The sequence below is a fragment of the Schistocerca serialis genome, chromosome 11 (genome assembly GCF_023864345.2).
Source record: "Schistocerca serialis cubense isolate TAMUIC-IGC-003099 chromosome 11, iqSchSeri2.2, whole genome shotgun sequence".
Lineage (NCBI taxonomy): Eukaryota > Metazoa > Arthropoda > Insecta > Orthoptera > Acrididae > Schistocerca > Schistocerca serialis.
This window is the reverse complement of record NC_064648.1, coordinates 53146406-53168827: the sequence shown is the minus strand read 5'-3', so window position 1 is coordinate 53168827 and position 22422 is coordinate 53146406. Positions and strand designations below refer to the sequence as shown.

At 37.6% G+C, this 22422-nt stretch overlaps 1 protein-coding gene across 1 annotated transcript in view; it reads left to right on the top strand.

Moving 5' to 3' along the window:
* Nucleotides 1–22422, top strand: part of LOC126427301 (uncharacterized) — a 235530-nt gene that overhangs the window by 119251 nt on the left and 93857 nt on the right. The window contains exon 6 of the mRNA XM_050089606.1: nucleotides 17070–17176. Within this exon, the coding sequence (XP_049945563.1) occupies nucleotides 17070–17176 (107 nt within the window). The remainder of the gene's footprint in view (nucleotides 1–17069; nucleotides 17177–22422) is intronic.

The window sequence follows — 22422 nt, the reverse complement described above, 5'->3', positions numbered from 1 at the left end:
CCTTCACCGAGGAGTCAAGCAGTATATTGCTCCTTCCTACGTATTTCTCACGAAGAGACCATGAGGATAAAATCAGAGAGATTAGAGCCCACACAGAGGCATACCGACAATCCTTCTTTCCACGAACAATACGAGACTGGAATAGAAGAGAGAACCGATAGAGGTACTCAAGGTACCCTCTGCCACACACCGTCAGGTGGCTTGCAGAGTATGGATGTAGATGTAGATTTTTTTCAGAAATGTAACATACAAGAAATTAATTCTTAGCCAGACCTAAAATTATAGGCTAAGCATAAAAAAGCCCTCAGAGAGTGCAACTTCATGCTAGTCTCAATTGAAAAATCTGAATGCACAATAATGTACCCTCCACCCTCAGAACTTTGATCACAATCATGGATTCACAAAGAACATTGTCCTATATGTCTGATTGTGACCTCAAGAGCACTTACTATAAAATAAGTAAAAAAAAAAAAAAAAAAAAAAAAAAACTTAATGAGATCGTCACCAAGGCCTTTACATTTGAAGATGATTTTTAGCGAAAACGATAGCCATGAGATTTCAGGAAACGTCAAAGACATCACCATACCACACATAGCCACATTCACATTCTTTGATATTTAACTTGTTTACAAATGTACTGGTAAAAGAAACGATCTCTGTAATTAAAAGTAACATGCTTAAACATAAAAAAGATCAGTATACCAGAAATTTATGATCTAGTTAAATTTATAATCTTAGTGCTATCACAAAACTAGTTCAGCTTTAATAACAATTTGTATGAACAAGAACATGGCCTTGCAATAGGCAGGTGCCTAGCTAGCCTGCTAGCCAATATTTGCATAAATCATTTAGAAACATCCTTTTCAATGCCAATATGACAATGAACCCATGAACCATGGACCTTGCCGTTGGTGGGGAGGCTTCCGTGCCTCAGCGATACAGATAGCCGTACCGTAGGTGCAGCCGCAACGGAGGGGTATCTGTTGAGAGGACAGACAAACATGTGGTTCCTGAAGAGGGGCAGCAGCCTTTTCAGTAGTTGCAAGGGCAACAGTCTGGATGATTGACTGATCTGGCCTTGTAACAATAACCAAAACGGCCTTGCTGTGCTGGTACTGCGAACGGCTGAAAGCAAGGGGAAACTACAGCCGTAATTTTTCCCGAGGGCATGCAAGCTTTACTGTATGATTAAATGATGATGGCGTCCTCTTGGGTAAAATATTCCAGAGGTAAAATAGTCCCCCATTCGGATCTCTGGGCGGGGACTACTCAGAAGGACATCATTATCAGGAGAAAGAAAACTGGCGTTCTACGGATCGGAGCATGGAATGTCAGTTCCATTAATCGGGTAGGTAGGATAGAAAATTTAAAAAGGGAAATGGATAGGTTAAAGTTAGATGTAGTGGGAATTACTGAAGTTCGGTGGCAGGAGAAACAAGACTTTTGGTAAGGTGAATACAGGGTTATAAATACAAAATCAAATAGGGGTAACGCAGGAGTAGGTTTAATAAAGAATAAAAAGATAGGAGTGCGGGTAAGCTACTACAAACAGCATAGTGAACACATTATTTTGGCCAAGATAGACATGAAGCCCACGCCTACTACAGTAGAACAAGTTTATATGCCAACTACCTCTGCAGATGATGAAGGAATTGAAGAAATGTGTGATGAGATAAAAGAAATTATTCAGGTAGTGAAGGGAGACCAAAAATTAATAGTCATAGGTGACTGGAATTCGACAGTAGGAAAAGGAAGAGAAGGAAACATAGTAGGTGAATATGGATTGGGGCTAAGAAATGAAAGAGGAAGCCGCCTGGTAGAATTTTGCACAGAACACAACATAATCATAGCTAACACTTGGTTCAAGAATCATGAAAGAAGTTTGTATACATGGAAGAAGCCTGGAGATACTAGAAGGTTTCAGATAGGTTATATAATGGTAAGACAGAGATTTAGGAACCAGGTTTTAAATTGTAAGACATTTCCAGGGGCAGATGTGGACTCTGACCACAATCTATTGGTTATGAACTGTAGATTAAAACTGAAGTAACTGCAAAAAGGTGGGAATTTAAGGAGATGGGACCTGGATAAACTGAAAGAACCAGAGGTTGTACAGAGTTTCAGGGAGAGCATAAGGGAACAATTGACAGGAATGGGGGAAAGAAATACAGTAGAAGAAGAATGGGTAACTTTGAGGGATGAAGTAGTGAAGGCAGCAGAGGATCAAGTAGGTAAAAAGACGAGGGCTAGTAGAAATCCTTGGGTAACAGAAGAAATATTGGATTTCATTGATGAAAGGAGAAAATATAAAAATGCAGTAAATGAAGCAGGCAAAAAGGAATACAAACGTCTCAAAAATGAGATCGACAGGAAGTGCAAAATGGCTAAACAGGGATGGCTAGAGGACAAATGTAAGGATGTAGAGCCCTATCTCACTAGGGGTAAGATAGATACTGCCTACAGAAAAATTAAAGAGACCTTTGGAGACAAGAGAACGACTTGTATGAATATCAAGAGCTCAGATGGAAACCCAGTTCTAAGCAAAGAAGGGAAAGCAGAAAGATGGATGGAGTATATAGAGGGTCTCTACAAGGGCGATGTACTTGAGGGTAATATTATGGAAATGGAAGAGGATGTAGATGAAGATGAAATGGGAGATACGATACTGCGTGAAGAGTTTGACAGAGCACTGAAAGACCTGAGTCGAAACGAGGCCCCCGGAGTAGACAGCATTCCATTGGAACTACTGACGGCCTTGGGAGAGCCAGTCCTGACAAAACTCTACCACCTGGTGAGCAAGATGTATGAAACAGGCGAATTACCCTCAGACTTCAAGAAGAATATAATAATTCCAATCCCAATGAAAGCAGGTGTGAAAATTACCGAACTATCAGTTTAATAAGTCACAGCTGCAAAATACTAACATGAATGGAAAAACTAGTAGAAGCCGACCTCGGGGAAGATCAGTTTGGATTCCGTAGAAATGTTGGAACACGTGAGGCAATACTGACCCTATGACTTATCTTAGAAGAAAGATTAAGGAAAGGCAAACCTACGTCCCTAGCATTTGTAGACTTAGAGAAAGCTTTTGACAATGTTGACTGCAATACTCTCTTTCAAATTCTAAAGGTGGCAGGGGTAAAATACAGGGAGCGAAAGGCTATTTACAATTTGTACAGAAACCAGATGGAAGTTATAAGAGTCGAGGGACAAGAAAGGGAAGCAGTGGTAGGGAGTAAGACAGGGTTGTAGCCTCTCCCCGATGTTGTTCAATCTGTATATTGAGCAAGCAGTAAAGGAAACAAAAGAAAAATTCGGAATAGTTATTAAAATCCATGGAAAATAAATAAAAACTTTGAGGTTCGCCGAAGACATTGTAATTCTGTCAGAGACAGCAAAGGACTTGGAAGAGTAGTTGAATGGAATGGATAGTGTCTTGAAAGGAGGATATAAGATGAACATCAACAAAAGCAAAACGAGGATAATGGAATGTAGTCAAATTAAGTCGGGTGATGCTGAGGGAATTAGATTAGGAAATGATACACTTAAAGTAGTAAAGGAGTTTTGCTGTTTGGGGAGCAAAATAACTGATGATGGTCGAAGTAGAGAGGATATAAAATGTAGACTGGCAATGGCAAGGAAAGCGTTTCTGAAGAAGAGAAATTTGTTAACATTGAGTGTAGATTTAAGTGTCAGGAAGTCATTTCTGAAAGTATTTGTATGGAGTGTAGCCATGTATGGAAGCGAAACATGGACGATAAATAGTTTGGACAAGAAGAGAATAGAAGCTTTCGAAATGTGGTGCTACAGAAGAATGTTGAAGATTAGATGGGTAGATCACATAAGTAGTGAGGAAGTAATGAATAGGATTGGGGAGAAGAGAAGTTTGTGGCACAACTTGACCAGAAGACGGGATCAGTTGGTAGGACATGTTCTGAGGCATCAAGGGATCACCAATTTAGTATTGGAGGGCAGCGTGGAGGGTAAAAATTGTAGAGGGAGACCAAGAGATGAATACACTAAGCAGATTCAGAAGGATACAGGTTGCAGTAGGTACTGGGAGATGAAGAAGCTTGCACAGGATAGAGTAGCATGGAGAGCTGCATCAAACCAGTCTCAGGACTGAAGACCACAACAACAACAACATGACAATAAAGAAAAAAGTCGTATATTACAGACACTATGGGGATGACACACTTACCTTATTTGATGGAACGGTAGAAGAAGTTAGTTAGTTTTCAAAAGAGGTTAACAAATCCCACTGAAACCTAAATTTTACTGTTGTGCATGAAATTGATAGTCGCATAAATTTCTTGGATAAAAAATTAGTAAATGCAGTGGTAAATATAAGTTTAAAATATATAGAAAACCCACTACAACGGATGCCACGACAGCAGCTAATCATGTCACCCTGAGCGACACAAAATGGTGTATTATGGGGTAACACTCAACAGATTGGAAAAAAATCCATTTGGACACTGAAGATAAACTGCAAGAACTAAAAACAATCAAACTAATCACCCATAATGATGGTTACAGCTCTGACACCATCCCTAAACTTCACAACAGAATTAAAAAGAAATACAGTGACAAAAATAGCAATTTAGCTCAAATAGCTCCTCAGAATTCTGTGAAATATATCTGCTTACCATTCATTGGTGAAGCATCATATCATATTGCAAACTTATTCCATGCAAAAAAATATCAAAACTAATTTTTCCACAAACAATAAAATGAAAGACAAAATTATTCACTACTTAAATTTAAAAACTGAAGTACAGCATACGTCTGGCATTTATAAACTAAATTGTTCTGTGTGCCCCAACTTTAACTTAGCCAAACTTGTAAGTGGTTTAATGTACAATACTGTGAACACATAGATGCTCTCAGGCTCAACAACCTAAATAAGTCAAATTTTGCTAGTCACATGATCCAATGTGGAAACACAGAAATAAGCATCAAAGATGACTTAGGGATATTTCCTTAACTAGAACAGAAAAGAAAGAAATCCAGTATACCTCCAAAATTTCATACAGCTCCTATAATTTGAAATGATATCAATAATAATTAATTGGCAGAGAGAAAATTCTTCATTGACCATTATCAGCAGCTTTGAAACCTTAATAATTAAATGTATAACTGTATGGAATTATCTGTACCATTAAAAGTACATTTGCAGTAGCTCTAGAAGTGTGCCATACCTGTTCATATATATCAGTCTTTGGTACACTATATCAGCTGCCGATGTAAACAAATGTATGAGCCATCACGTATTTAGCTCACTTCATTGATCAACATGGACTGTAAAAGAAAATCAAACCACTGCCTTATAAGATGTAAAGGAGGGCTTTTTGTGAAGTAAGTGCTATGTATAGAGCATGTATGGGCATAAAACTGTTTACTCATAAAAACTTTGATATATTTTATAAAACAAATGTAAAGCCTTTTGTAAACAGTGTAACACAAATACCTTGTTATAATTCAGGACACAAATTTAAAACTTGCAAAGAAGTCAGTGCTGCTATCTGATGATAGGTAGCTCTGTAACTAGTAATGGTTTAATAAAATAATTTAAAAATATTTGGGGCTGGTTGCAGTATTTCCTACAATGTAATTAGGAAGGAAGTAACTTGAATATGCAGAAACATTTTGCGAAATTTAGACCTGGTGGTAATGTGAAGTCTTGTTCAGAAAAAACAGAACACCTCGAATGACTAGAGATAGGACATTCATATTCACAGGACATGTATATTAGTATGTTCGGCAGACATGATTAGCATTTGTATCATGTCGGCCCATGGGTTGAAGGTCAACATCAATATAGCAGCACACCACCACCTGCTGATAAAATGTGCATGCGGCTAAAACATGTTAGACCTCAGTGGTGTATGGAATGACGTCACTGGGGACAGGAATAGCATCAGATAGTGTTTTCGGATGAATCCAAGTTCTGTTTATTTGAAAATGATGGCCACATTTTGGTTCACTGCAGACAGGGAGTGACATCACAGTGACTACATTTGCAAAAGACACACAGCACCAACTTTAAGCAAATATCAATGATGGAAAAGCATGATGTGGGGTGCTATTGGGTACAACTACAAATCACATTTGCTCCTAGTCCACGGCACCGTCACCAGTGTGACTTCTTGTGACTCATAGCTTTGCCCTTTCTGAATAACACGCCAGATTCCATTTTTCAGCAAGATAATGGACAACCACATGTTGCTGCTTGAACTTGTACGTTCTTGGTGTCAGCCTTTTGCCATGGCTCACCAGATCTCCAGACTTTGCCACCATTCGAAAATGTGTGGTATGTGGTGAAATGACGGGTGCAGTGCTGTGACCCAGTGCTGACCACCACAGATGAACTTTGGAACCATGTGAATGGAGCATGGATGGCTATACGACAAGACTTCTTTCACATCGTATATGCATCTATGCCATCATGCGTGGAACGCGTTACCAGTGCCCGTGGCAGACCCTGTGCCTACTAGGCAACAAGATTCATGCTGGAACGAGGTGACTGAAATGCTAATCATTTCTGCAGAACATACTAATGTACATGCCCTGTGAATATCAATGATGCCAGTGATGTGGAGGTTGTAGAATACTCTTAGCAGTGCCAGTTGTGATGACAGTTTGAGCAGAGTGGTCTGCTGCCCAACGAATTTGTGGAAGTTCTGAAGCGAATTCCATGAAGTGTTTCCTTCAGTTTAGAAATCGAGTTGAACTCACAAGGGCTTAAGTCAGAGGAGTGCAGTAGGTAGTATAGCCCTTAGCAGCCCCATCAGTCAAACAAGTCAGTAACAGCTTGCACTGTACATGCTTGAGCATTGTCCTGCAAAATGATGGTCAGGTCCCAGAAAGTGTCATCATTTCTATCTCTAAGATGGTCATAGGTTGTGTTCCAAAAATGAACAGCATAGAGACAAAAGTAATGACACTTTCTACAGGACCAGACCACCATTTGCAGGACAATTCTCAAGCACTTTCATTGTAACCTGTTACTGATTTGTTTGACTGATGGGGCTGCTAAGTTCTATACCACCTCTGACCTAAGCCCTCGATTTCTAAACTGAAGGAAACACTTCATGGAATTCGCTTCAGAACTTCCACAAATTCGTTGGGCAGCAGACCACTCTGCTCAAACTATTATCACAACTGGCACTGCTAAGAGTATTCTACGACCTCCACATCACTGGCAATGGGCTATACACAATGCTGGTGACTACTTTGAAGGTCAGTAAAACTTTGAAACACATATCTATTTTGTATAAGCTGTAAAGAAATAGTTGCCATTATTAAAGTTCCAATCCTTGTACATCCTGGGTTTTGACTCTTTGACCAGGACACTGCCCATTTTCCTCAAATAATGCGGCTCATCACTGTGTATATCATTGAAATATTGTTTTATCATCATCCCTTTTAGTACTACTAAGTGTTTTTGCATTTGCATTTCTCAGCCTATTACTCAGTTTTTTATGCTTGCCCCAAGTATAATTTGTTACCTGACAAAAGTTTGCTTTTTTCTTTCCCTGAAATTCTGAATTATGTTTACTATTGCTGTGATTTGTCTCTTCTGGATTTTGATTTCTTTTTTCATTGTTCATGGTATCTAAATCTCCTATAAAAGAGAGTAATTCATTTACCGTTGACCACCTGTACACAAAATTTCCTACATTACTCCTTATTGCTAGTCTATAATATTAAGTCAAAGAATAAATTTCACTTTGTGTAAGCACTCTTCAAGAAGTCTTTGACAGGTTATTTAGGTTCACAACAACATTTCCGTCATTATTGCTGCTTACAATACTACTAGGCTTGTTCTTATTACATTCAGAAAGTGAAAGTTTGTGTCTAGAAGCACTGTTGGTAGACACAGTTTCCATGGAAGACTTTTGAAGCAACTGATGTGTATTATTTGGTTGTGTTTGGAACTGGTTGCCGCGAAACTTTCGTTTGAGGCTAAATATCTTTACTCTCGGCATTTGTAGCACAGGAAACACACACACAGAGAAACAAAACAACACACAATTACTATAAAACCACTAATGTAAACATTCAAACCACAGCCTTCTAGACATGCCTGTACTTTGTTTCTTGGAGTCAGTGCCTTCTAGAATACACGTGTGTTAATTATCCCTAACTAACGACGGAAAAAAAACGGAACAGAATAATGCATCACATGTTCTGTTGCACTTCAAACTGGCGGATGGGCATGGCCACTGTGCAAACTTACGTTCAACCACAATTTAAGAACAAATGGAAAATGATAGTGCCCATTAACTATACGTTCTTGAAATCAGCATGAAATGCTTATTTCTATGGACCAAGAATTTTTTTTCCAATTTTTGGTCATTTTCACAAGCATGTCCCCTTAAGAACTTAAGTAAGAAAGTCTTAACAGTTATCAGAACTTGTGAACTGTGCCAGATAATGACGGATGACAATCAAGTGGTGATGTGTAAGTTGTATCTTAGGTGGGGAGGCTAGCATGCCTCAGCGATTCATATAGCCGTACCATAGGTGCAACGACAACAGAGGGGTATCTGTTGAGAGTCTAGACAAACATGTGATTCCTGAAAAGGGCAGCAGCCTTTTCAGTAGTTGCAGGGGCAACAGTCTGGATGATTGACTGATCTGGCTTTGTGGCATTAACCAAAACGGCCTTGCTGTGCTGGCATTGCAAAAGGCTGAAGCCAAGGGGAAACTACAGCTGTAATTTTTCTCGAGGGCATGCAGCTTTACTTTATGGTTAAATGATGATGGCGTTCTCATGGGTAAAATATTCTGGAGGTAAAATGGTCTCCCATATGAATCTCCAGGCTGGGACTACTCAGGAGGACATCGTTATCAGGAGAAACAAAACTGGTGTTCTATGGATCAGAATATGGGATATCAGATCCCTTAATTGGACAGGTAGGTTAGAAAATTTAAAAAGGAAAAGTACAGTGGCAGGAGGAATAAGACTTCTGGTCAAGTGAATACAGGGTTATAAATACAAAATCAAATAGGGGTAATGCAGGAGTTGATTTAATAATGAGTAAAAAAAATAGGAGCATGGGTAGGCTACTACAAACAGCATAGTGAATGCATTATTGTAACCAAGATAGACACGGAGCCCACACCTACCACACTAGTAAAAGTTTATATGCCCACTAGCTCTGCAGATGACGAAGAGATTGAAGAAATGTATGACGAGATAAAAGAGATTATTCAGATAGTGAAGGGGGATGAAAATTTAATAGTCATGAGGGACTGGAATTCGATAGCAGGAAAAGGAGGAGAAGGAAAAGTTATAGGTGAATATGGAATGGGGTTAAGGAATGGAATGAAAGAGGAAACTGCCTGGTAGAGCTTTGCGCAGAGCACAACTTAATCATAGCTAACACTTGGTTTAACAATCATAAAAAACGTTATATATGTGGAAGAGGTGCGGAGACGCTGGAAAGTTTCAGATAGATTATATAATGGTAAGACAGAGATTTAGGAACCAGGTTTTAAATTGTAAGACATTTCCAGGGGCAGACGTGGACTCTGACCACAATCTATTGGTTACAAACTGTAGATTAAAACTGAAGAAACTGCAAAAAGGTTGGAATTTAAAGAGATGGAACCTGGATAAATTGAAAGAACCAGGCGTTGTTGAGAGTTTTGGAGAGAGTATTAGGGAATGAATGACAAGAACGGGGGAAAGAAATAATGAAATAGTGAAGGCAGCAGAGGATCAAGTAGGTAAAAAGATGAGGGCTAATAGAAATCCTTTTGTAACAGAAGAGATATTGAATTTAATTGATGAAAGGAGAAAACTTAAAAATGCAGTAAATGAAGGAAGCAAAAAGGAATACAAACATCTCCAAAATGAGATTGACAGGAAGTGCAAAATGGCGAAGCAGGGGTGGCTAGAGGACAAATGTAAGGATGTAGAGGTATACATCACTAGGAGTAACATAGATACTGCTTACAAGGAAATTAAAGAGACCTTTGGAAAAAAGTGAACCACCTGTATGAATATCAAGAGCTCAGATGGAAAATCAGTTCCAAGCAAAGGAGGGAAAGTAGAAAGGTGGAAGGAGTATATAGAGGGTCTATACAAGGGCGATTTACTTGAGGACAATATTATGGGAATGGAAGAGGATGTAGATGAAGATGAAATGGGAGATATGACACTGCGTGAAGAGTTTGACTGAGCACTGAAAGACCTAAGTCAAATAAAGGCCCCGGGGGTAGACAACATTCGATCAGAACTACTGATGACCTTGGGAGAGCCAGCCCTGACAAAACTGTACCATCTGGAGAGCAGGATGTATGAGATAGGTGAAATACCCTCAGAATTCAAGAAGAATATAATAATTCAAATCCCAAAGAAAGCAGGTGTTTACAGATCCAAAAATTACCGAACTATCAGTTTAATAGGTCACAGCTGCAAAATAATAACACAAATTCTTTACAGATGAATGTAATAACTGGTAGAAGCTGACCTTGAGGAAGATCAGTTTCGATTCTGTAGAAATGTTGGAACATGTGAGACAATACTGACCCTACCAGTTACCTTATACAGGGTTGTAGCATATCCCCAATGCTAACAGTCTGTATATTGAGCAAGCAGTAAAGGAAACAAAAGAAAAATTTGGAGTAGGAATTAAAATCCATGGAGAAGAAATAAAAACTTTGAGGTTAACCGATGACATTGTAATTCTGTCATAGACAGCAAAGGACCTGGAGGAGCAGTTGACCGCAACAGATATTGTCAACAAAAGCAAGATGAGGATAATGGAATGTAGTCGAATTAAATTAGGTGATGCTGAGGGAATTAGATTAGGAAATGAGACACTTAAAGTAGTAGATGAGTTCTGCTATTTGGGAGAAAAATAACAGATGATGGTTGAAGTAGATTGGATATAAAATGTAGACTGGCAATGGAAAGCAAAACGCTTCTGAAGACGAGAAATTTGTTAACATCTAGTATCGATTTAAGTGTCTGGTAGTCTTTTCTGAAAGTATTTGTATGGATTGTAGCCATGTAAGCAAGTGAAATATGGACGATAAATAGTTTAGACAAGAAGAGAATAGAAGCTCTCGAAATGTGGTGCTACAGATGAATACTGAAGATTATATGGGTAGATCATGTAACTAATGAGGAGGTACTGAACAGAATTGGGGAGAAGAGAAATTTGTGGCATAAGCTGACTAGAAGGAGGGATCAGTTGGTACGGCATGTTCTGAGCCATCAAAGGATCACCAGTTTAGTACTGGAGGGCAGTGTGTAGGGTAAAAATCGTAGACAGAGACCACAAGATTAATACACTAAGTAGATTCAAAAGGATATAGGTTGCATTAGGTACTTAGAGATGAAGAAGCTTGCACAAGATACAGTAGCATGGAGAGCTGCAGTCTCTGGACAGAACACCTCAAAACAACAACAACAACAACAACATAATAAAGATTCGCCAGATCTCTTAGGTCTTCATTATGTGTAGGAAACTTATGTGTAGGAAACTTAAGTGTCCATCTGTTCAACCCATGTTAGCAAATACTGCTACTGCAGTTTGCAACCATGAGAGGAAATTGAGAAATGTGAAGGTGTGACTTCATTGAGCTATACGTGACACCACACATACACCTAGTGGAAATGACATGTAAATTGTATTTCCACCCATGACAGTGCTGTCATCCCATGTGGTGCTGGAGGATTATCGACTGTTCCTTTAATTCTGTCCACTCCCACTTCTGTTTAAATATCTTCATTCTGCATCTTTTTTGGAAAGACACTTCCTTAGAAGTTTTTAATTACTATTATAAAACTGTTGTAATTGTAATCTCATTTTAAAGATGTTAAGGGCAATCAGAGTAAAATTGTTTTCTTGCTAACTAAAATGTTTCCCACACCATATTAGTACTACTTGCAGATTATAACGTGGCATCTGTCGACCATTTTGTGCAAATGTGACTTAGACGTTAGTACCAGTGGCATTTCAAATGTAAAAACACATGCAAGAGGAAAGAGACATTCAGCATTGGTTGATTCATTAGTTTCAAGGCAACAAAACAAGTTGTCTTGTGATATAGTAGAAACAGCGACAGCACAGTCACAAGTTTGTTCTGAAAGGAATTTAAATGGTAGTGACAAATTGCAATCACTTGCTCTTACTACAATATCTAGAACTTCAGTTAAAGAGGGTTCCAAAACAAACTCATTGAAACATTTTTTAGTTATTGATGAGAAAGTAAAATCTGAGATTATATGGTCTTTGAATAAAGTCATGTCTCATTCCTCAGTGAGAAGTTCTGGAAACACAACAGACGTATTCCAAATTATGTTTTCTGGCAGCATGATTACCAAAAAAATACAGTTACGCAAGTGTAGGTTGTCACATATAATTACTTGTGGACTTGGCCCTCATTTCCTGAAACTCCTACTTAACAAAGTCAGGGAAGTTTGATTCTTTTGTGTGTCATATGACGAGAGTTTCAGCGAAGTTGTGCAAAAGGCACAGACGGATTTGGTGGTTTGTTTCAGGGATGAACAATATCAGTCTATATCCACAAGATATTTAATATCTGTGTTTTTGAATTTTGCCACATCTTCTGATTTACAATCAGGTTTCCTGGAGGATCTAAATGGTTTGAATTTGTCACCTAAGAATATAATCAAAATTTCTGTGGATGGACCAGATGTGAACTTGAATATGTTTCGTGATTTTCAATCATTTCTATTCAATGAAGAAGATAATCAAACACAAATATTTCATTGTTGCACTTGCTCACCTCATGTAGTGAATGAACCTTTGAAAACTGCTCGTAATGAAAGTTGCTGGAATGTTCTTGAATTTCTTAGGGTGATCCTGTACTTTATGAAGTATTTTCCATCAAGGAGGACAACCTTCTCAAATATTACAGGGTTTTCGAAGCTCCCTCTCAAATTTTGTTCTGTAAGATGGGTTTGAAATTTTGTAAGTCATGAAGAGAGCACTTAAACAACATATTCCACATTTGAAGAAGTATGTTGCTGAGCTACATAAAAGACCACCTGAAAGGGGAAAGTATAGCATTGCTTCTTGGCTTATAAAGAAAACTATTATGGAAATGGTGATATCGAGAAAAGTCTTATATCCTGTTTTTTCTTGCGCATTCTTTGTGCAAAGAGGACCTAAAAAATTAGAAGGAATGGGAATGAGAAAAGAAGGAATGATTACCGAAAAAGTGAAAGCAAGCTGAAATCAAAGAATTAGAAACAAAAGGAGCAATTATGTTGGGCAAAGCGTCAGAGATTTCGGCAGAAATACAAAATGTAATGAAGTATTATATTCATTTTATTATGACGTATTTTGAGAGTTTGTTCCCTTTAATCAGTAACTAATAATGTATCTATATTTGTAAAAACAGAATTTGTAACTTTTATTTGATATTTTCTGTTGCCTTTAAATCAAAATACAATATTTAATATTTTAAAAATGTTTCATTTCTTATTTCTTCATTTTTTATGTCACCTGTTACCAATTCCTCTCTGATTTATACTTCAAAAAATAATTAATTATAGATATTCTAAGAATTGTCAATATATACTTCTGTAAAAAAAAAAAAGGACGTTCTGGTGCCAAATTTAGTGAAAAAGTAAACTTTGGAAAGATTTGACTTGAAAAATCTGGAAAATACCATAATTTTGAAAATGGCTTTCACAGATAATGTTTACTAATTTTGCTATCACTTCAAATTCTGTGATATTTTTATCCTGTGTTACTCTATCTACAGGGTCAGATGTTTTGTAAGTCAGCAAATTAAAGTGTATAGTTTTCTCCATAAAATGCTGTGAGAAATTATTGATCTGATTATTGCCATTTTTCTGCATGTTTTCCAGTTTCCCAGATCTTCTCAGAGAACAAGTGTTAAAATTTGATAATATTTGATTTTGATAATTTCAGTGCTTCTGCTGTTATTGAGTATTCAGAGCATACTTTGTTTTAATATATTTAAGGATCTACTTCTGTTGATACGGAATCTTCAACTTTTTTTGTGTAGTTTAAAGTTCTAATTTAGGTACAACAACTGAACAGTTCAAAAGTTAATCAACTAAATTTGCTAAGATCACAGAAATAGCCTGAATTTTTGCATAAAGTGTCATGCTCTTCTTTTCTCTACTTAATGGTCCATCTCGCAATGAATTACATTTTTTTCGTGCATCAGTAATGAATGAAAATGGTGTTAGTGGCTGAGCAATGAGGTTAAGATACAGTGTAGTTCTGTCTTTGAATGTGACTTTGAAAGAAGTGTTATTCTGTGCCTCAAATGCACTAAGTTGCAGTATGTGGCAACTTTTGAGTGATACTTAACAACTCTGTGGATACAAGCTAGACATACACTATCTGGCCAGAAGTACCTGAACACTTCCATGTAATGTGGAATTAACCACTAGACATCACAAGAGGTGGAACAACCAGTATAAAAGGAGGCAAGGAGTATTGTGTGCAGAACAACCAGTATAAAAGAAGGCAAGGATTATTGTGTTGTCAGTAGAGAATCATTAACAGCAGAACGAGTCAGTCAGGAAAGCTTAATGCTGCAACTTTGAACATGCACTACTGATTGGTTGTCACTTGAGTAACAAATCCATCGGCAACATTTCAACCCTTCTAAAGCTCTGCCCAAGTCAGCTGTTGGTGATGTGATTGTGAAATGTAACTGTAAAGGAACAATCACAGTAAACCAGTCCTAGTAGACCTCATGTTGAGATGGAAAGGTACCATTGACCATTGTGGGAGGGAGATTGTAAACAATTACATGAAGTCTGTGAAGGGAATCACTTGGGGATTTAAAATTGTTAGCGGTGGAGCTATCACAGTGACTGTTCGTATGGAGCTCAAAAGAAATAGTGTGCCATGATTGAGAAGCTCCTCACAAGCCTCAAGTTTCTATGGTCAGTGTTGAGCGACACTTGAGTTGGTGCGAAGGCCAAAACCACTGGACACTGGATGATTGGGAATAAGTGGGAATGATGAATCACACGATACCCTGTGGCAGTTCGATGGAAAGGTTTGGGTTTGGTATTTGGTGAATTCTGGAGAACTTTATGCGCTATCCTGTGTAGTCCCGATAGTGAAGTATGAAGGCAGTGGTGTTACATTATGGAGGTATTTCTTGTGCTTGGGGTAAGATTACCTTATTGTGCTTAAAAAATGCTAATTGTGGATGGTTATAAACACATTTTACTGCATTGTATACTGCATACAGCTAGCTCTCTCTCTCTCTCTCTCTCTCTCTCTCTCTCTCTCTCTCTCTCTCTCTCTCTCTCTCTCTCTGTGTATGTGTGTGTGTGTGTGTGTGTGTGTGTGTGTGTGTGTGTGTGTGTGTGTGTGTGTGTGTGTGTGTGTGCAGACCCAGCATCCAACATCTCTACGTTCTCTGGTTTTTCGCTGTAGGAAGAATGGTCTGGCATTCCTTCACTGACATTCAGCCAAACCATTGAAAGTGTCCACAACAGATTTCAAGACATCATAAAGGCGAAGGTACACCCCATATTAATGTCCACTAATAGGTTTTCGTGTACTTTTGATCAGGTAGTATATGATAAATATGTCTTATATGGGTGAATTTCTGGGCACTTTTGTGAGTGTCTGGTGGATTTACAAATTCAAGGGACACTCCAAAAGAAATGCACACTATTTTTTTTTTTAAATCCATGTTTTATTATACATGTTTGAAAAATTCACAGTGTGTAGATATATCCTTTAGGAACAATATTTTCATTTCTCCACATAATTTCCATCCCTCTCAACTGCCTTATGCCATTTTGGAACCAGTGCCTGTAAACCCACACGGTAAAATTATGGACCAACCTGTTGGTGCCACTGTTTGGCAGCATGCACGAGGCAGTCATCATCTTCAAACCTTGTTCCATGAAGAGAGCCTTTCAGTTTCCCAAAGAGATGATAGTCACATGGAGCCAGGTCAGGACTGTAAGGCGGATGTTTCAGTGTTGTCCATCCGAGTTTTGTGATTGTGGAGTGTGTGCAGTACGAGGCCTGCCACTGCGAGGACAATCCTCAATATTGCCATGCCCGCTTTCATCACGTAACCTGCTTGCCCACTGACTAACTGTACTGTGGTCGACAGCAGCATCTCCATACACCTTTTTCAACCTCTTGTGGATGTTTCGCACTGTCTCATTTTCACAGCACAGGAATTCTATCACAGCACGTTGCTTGTGACGAACATCAAGTGTAGCAGCCATCTTGAAGACATGCTGTGACGGTGGCACTCATGGGAACAGGTTGAAATAAGTTTGAAAACAAGTGGAAAGAATGTATCTAAACATTGTAAAACTTTCACACATTCAGAATGAAAACTGTATTTTTACATAAATAGTGTGCATTTCTTTTGCAGTGACCCTCATAGAATGAGGAGGGATGGTTTTCTTGATTCTGGGAAAAATACTTGGGCAAACATGACAATGTCTAACAGCACATCCCATGTTAAATGTTGTGATGAAAACAGATGCAAAGAGCTACATTTCATTGCTGACACCAATATAATCTCTGGTCCTAGTGGGCACCACTAAACTTGCTATATCTGTGCAATCCTGTTACTTCTTTGACAGTCAGTTGCTTCCTTGATGAAGATAATGACAATTGTTGTCTAAAGCTCGGATGTTCAGAGAATTACAGTGACAAGAACAGTTTGCGCAACAAATCTCAAGGTAGAAATACATACGGTTTGCCACTTTTATAGGCCCAATATATAATTTGAGGTCCTGCAGATATGTTTGCAAATATGTTTGGTGAAATAATAAAAGTGGAGTACCTTTTGACTTGTAAAATTACTATTCATTAATGCAAGATCCCTGCTCTTGTGACATTTAACAAGCAGAAAATACGGTTAAGTTTGTTTGGATAAAATTCTGCTGCTAAACTAGATCAGTGATTTGCAAAATATGATAAATGTTAAAAATAACTTTCATGTAGTGGTGCATTAAATGTTGGTTTTGTAATGCATATCTATACACAGTTAATTTTATACGTGTTACAATATGCATGCAATCATTTTATTGTTTATCTTCTTTATCTTTATAGGAGTGGTATAGTTCAGACTGAACCAATAATAAAACGAATAGATTCCCATACTGTGGCCAGTCGAAATTCTTTATGCAAATTGAAAAATTTCAGGGATGAAGACTGTGGTATGTTCTGCCATTTTTTATTACACTGTTATGGAAAAAATTGTTTATTTTCTAAATATTTGGTACAAACTGAATCTGATTGAATTGTTCCAAAAGACACATTTTCTACTATTTAGAATGTGAATGGCTCATAAATGCAGGTGATACAATATATTTCAATCTTTATATATAAAAGGTAAAGTCGTTACTGACTGACTCATCATTGCCCTACCCAAACCGCTAAGGACAGTTATCCGAAATTTGAAAAAAGTGTGGATCTTGTACTGTAGGAATTGAAACTTCCTGGCAGATTAAAACTGTGTGCCGGACCGAGACTCGAACTTGGGACCTTTGCCTTTCGCGGGCAAGTGCTCTACCATCTGAGCTATCCAAGCACGACGCCCGCCCCGTCCTCACAGCTTTACTTCTGCCAGTACCTCATCTCCTACCTTCCAAACTTTACAGAAGCTCTCCTGCGAACCTTCTTCTGTAAAGTTTGGAACGTAAGAGACGAGGTACTGGCAGAAGTAAAGCTGTGAGGATGGGGCATGAGTCGTGCTTTGGTAGCTTAGACGGTAGAGCACTTGCCCACGAAAGGCGAAGGTCCTCAGCTCGAGTCTCAATCCAGCACACAGTTTTAACCTGCCAGGAAGTTCCACATCAGTGCACACTCCACTGCAGAGTGAAAATCTCATACTGTAGGAATTGTTTAAGAAGGGATTTTTGATATTCCAACCCTAAAGGGGTGAAATGGGGTATGAAGAGGTTTTTTTTTTTTTTTTAAATGTCACTATAAGACAGTTTTGAAGCTAGGCCTACAAAAATTGGTATTTGGTTTCATGGTCAGAAGCAAAGAAATATGTTTCATCATTTTTGGAAATTTAACCCTGTGGGGGTGAAATAGTGGGTGATAACATTTTTTGAAAGTGTTTCATTATTAAGGAACTATTGAAGTATTGTTAAAGCTATATCTATGAACATTGGTATTTTGACTTCTCGGGTACAAATAAAAGAAATATTTATTTTAGTGTTTTTGGAAATTGAACCTCTATGGGATGAAAAAGCAGATGATATTTTTTATGGAAATTTTTTATTATGAAATAATTTTCAAAGCTAAATCTGTGAATATCTAAATTTGGCTTCTCAGTTGGAAATAAAAAAAAGTGTTTCACTATTTTTGGAAATTCAACCCCTATAGGGTGAAACAGGGAATGAAAGTTTTTCTGGAAATATTTCACTGTGCAAGCGTTTTTGAAGCTAAATGTACGAAAATTTGTATTAAGTTTCTCTGTTAGGAATAAAAGATATGCAAATCACTGTGTTTGGAAATTCAGCCCCTAAGGGGGTGAAATGGGGGGGGGGGGGGGGGGGACATTTATGAAAATATTTCATTGCAAAAGCATTTTTAAAGGTAAATCTTTGAAATTTGGTGTTTGGTTTTTTGGTTAGAGATCAAAAATACATGTTTCACATTTTTGGAAATTAAGCCCATAAGGGGGTGAAATAAGGTCAGACGGATTCACTGATTTATCATTGCCCACACAAACTGCTAAGGACAGAAACTTTAAGTTTGGAGAGGGTCTGGATTTTACACTGTAGGCATCATTTAAGAAAGGATTGTTTGAAATTCCACTCCTAAGGGGGTGAAACTGGGGATAAAAGGCCTTTTTACAATATGTTGCTGTGAAGGTAATTTTGAAGCTAGAACTGCAGAAAGTGGTATTTGGTTTCTTTCAGAAAATAAAAATATGCGTTTCAGCACGTTTTGTAACTTCAACAAGTAAGGGCGTATAATAGTGGGTGAAAAGTTTATGAAAATTAAGTAATTACTAAAGAACTGCTAAAGGATTTTTAAGGCTTTATCTATAACAATTGGTATTTGACTTATCAGTTAGAAATAATAATAATAATAATAATAATAATAATAATAATAATAATAATAATGCAGCTTTCAGTGTTTCTGGAAATTCAGTGTCTAAGAGAGTACAAAAGGGGACAAAAAATTTTAAGAAAATATGTCGTTACATTAAAAAAAATGTTAAAGCTAAATTTACAAAAATTGGTATTTCACTTTTTGGTTAGATATAAAGAAATATTTATTAGGGAATGAAAGTTGCTGTAGAAATATCTCCTTAAGAAATGCCAAAGCCATGATTAATTAATACTTTGGACTCTAGCTTCCAGAAGTGCTTTTTTTGGTCAGAAGTACATTCAGAAAAGGCCACACTTATGTGGCCTTAATTAGTGTGAAAAGTGTTGAAGGTGTTGCAATTTGTGAACAGCATAAAAACTTGATCTCTGCAGGCCATACAGTCTACACGAGTGAAGCAGTGGGCACTAAGCTGGTTAATATAATATAGCACAGCATTATTGTGCACTGACAAAACGAAAGGAGTGTGGTAGAGGTGTTGTAACATATTTATACTGAGGATTTATTCTTTTCTGAATTTGGTGATTTCATGGGATTTCTGATAGCTCGACATATACAGCATTTTATCTTGCATTTGGGCACCCTTTGTGTCCATTGAAAAATTGGAAATGTGGAGTCATTATGAGCTTACACCAAATCATTTGACATAGAAGCAATCATTTTTTTCGCAAATTGGTTTTTATTATACCCATTTTGTTATATAGTCTATAATTTAATTCAAAATATTGTCAAAATTTAATATTAACACCATTTCAGGGAGAATAAGGGTTCAACAGATTTGGAATCCAGAATGAGTGGTGTATATCTGACACACATTAATGGAAAAGGAAATGTTGAAAATTTAGGTTTTGATGTTTTTAGTTGTTTCTACACCAGGAGGAGAAGGCAGGCTGGGACTGGGTAAAGGAACAGGAAAGGAATGATGTATAGATGCAGGAGTTAATACAGAGTTTCACATTTTTCAATGCAACAACCACTGGAGGATGTACATTTCATTAAACTGAGCAAAGGAAAGTCCAAGTTGCGATATCAGCAGTTATGAGGACAGATTGCTACTCAATGTGTTATCTTTACGATGAGTAGCACTCTTATCCTTTTCATTAAATTGAGTGTTTCATTTGTAAAACTGAATTACCATTTACTATGGATGTGAGCGTGATGATCTTGCTTTCTTGGCATGCAACTATATACTGAGTCCAACATGTATTGTGTAATGCAGTATTCTATAAAGGATATTACAGATGGCAAGTTTTGTGTTGCATTTATTTTCATTTGTCATGAATGAACAATCTTTCTGTAGATGTTCCCTGACCAACTAAATAACCAGTATATTTCTGTTGTCAGTGATGTGTGATACTGCATGTAATCCTGTTTAGTCATACGACAAGTTGATTGTGTAGAATCACAGTCCAGGGGGCATGGGGTTTAAACAAATAGTTGTAATGTTTGCATTTACAGTGTTAATGAGATACTTTAATAAATCTGAGCAGTATTTCTGCAGTCGCTCTCTTAACTTTTGGCAGCCAGTGTAATGTGAATTTTAAGTTCAGTGACAACAACAAGGAATTTCTTGTAATGGTGATAAATGGGTATTTGCTTACAAGATCAATGGAGAGTGTTTTAAATCTTGAAATAGGCACCACCAGAGTGCAAGTAATTTACTAGAATGTGGGAAAGATGTGGAGAGAAAATTTTGCTTTATCATTGCAGTGGAAGCCATTTGTCCTTTCCTTTTTTGTGCATGCTAAGTAGCATTTAATGAATAATAATAACAAGAATATTAATGGCTGCTATTGCAACAGTGACAGCAATATTTCATTTTTCTTTCTGCATCTTTTCCACCTACTAGCAATTTGTTTGCACTATGTTTGTGACTATTTCAAGATTTAAAACACTCTCTATTAATCTGATAAACAAATACATATTGATGACCATTATTAGAAATTTCTTACTATAGTCACTGAACTAAAAATTCACATTACAGTGGCTGTCAAAAGTTAATAGAATGTTTACAGAAACACGGCTTGGGTTTGTTATTACATCTCATTTCTTTTTTCATGTGAAGGCCAATTCTTAACATTGTAAATGCAAACATTACAACTGTTTGTTAATCCCCCCCAACCATCTGGACTCTGATGCCACGCTATCAACTTGTACTATGACTTAACAGGATTACAAGCAGTATTATACATTGCCAACAATAGAAACATATTGGCTATGTAATGAGTCAGGAAACATCTGCAGGAAGATTATTTCATCCACGACAAAAGTTTTCTAAGAGAATGATTGCAACACAAAACTTGCCAGCTGTCATATAAATTATAGAACACTGCATTATACAAAACATGCTGGACTCAGTGTATAATAGTATCCCAACAAAGCAAGGTCATCACTCTCACACCGCGTCCACAGTAAATGGTAATTCACTTTTATAAATTAAACACTCAATTTAATGAAATGGGTAAGAGTGCTACTCACCATAAAGATGACACATTGAGCAGCAATGTATCCTTTTCATAGTTATTGGTATTCTCACCTTGACTTGCCATTCTTCAATTTAATGAAAATCACCCCCCCCCCCCCCCCCCCCCAGTGTTCTTTTCAGTGAGAATGTGAATTTATTCTACTAAGCAGTCCTGAAAGATTTAAAATACAAAAAATTCTGGATGAATTGGAATTTTTAATGTGTGACAAAGGAAGAGCACCACCCGTATTTCTCAAAATGAAAATGGATGCACCTAACAGTTAGCCACACACCAGGAACTTGCGTCACTTTCATTTGACGAAGTGTTTAAGTTGTTGTCAAATTATCATCATTAAATGTACATGTTTCATTGCATGTAGAGTTCTGTCATTGTTCCCCAATCCTACAGGGCCGATGTGGCAGAACTCCACAACACGGTCTGTCACAATTCTCATCATGATTCCTATGCCGGTTCCATAGATCGTGGCACAATCATTTGGTTGACTCATGAAAAGTCAGTGCGCACTACAATTTGAAAACACAACTTTGAGCAAAGTGTTAAATATTGTTCAATCTTTTGAGATACAAGGGTTGGAACTTAAATAGTGGCAACTATTTACTCACAACTGGTACAAAAGAGTTACATGTTAGCTCCTGTTACTACCCTTCAAACAGTCACCAGCATTGTGTAGAACCCGTTGCCAGTGATGTGGAAGGCATAGTATACCGTTAGCAGAGCGTGTTCTGTTGATGATGTGAATGGAGTGGTCTACTGCCTGTCATACTCTGGAACAGTTCTGAAGCGAATGCCATGAAGTGGTTCCTTGATCTTCGGAATCAAATTAAAGTCACAAGGACTGAAGTCTGGGGAGT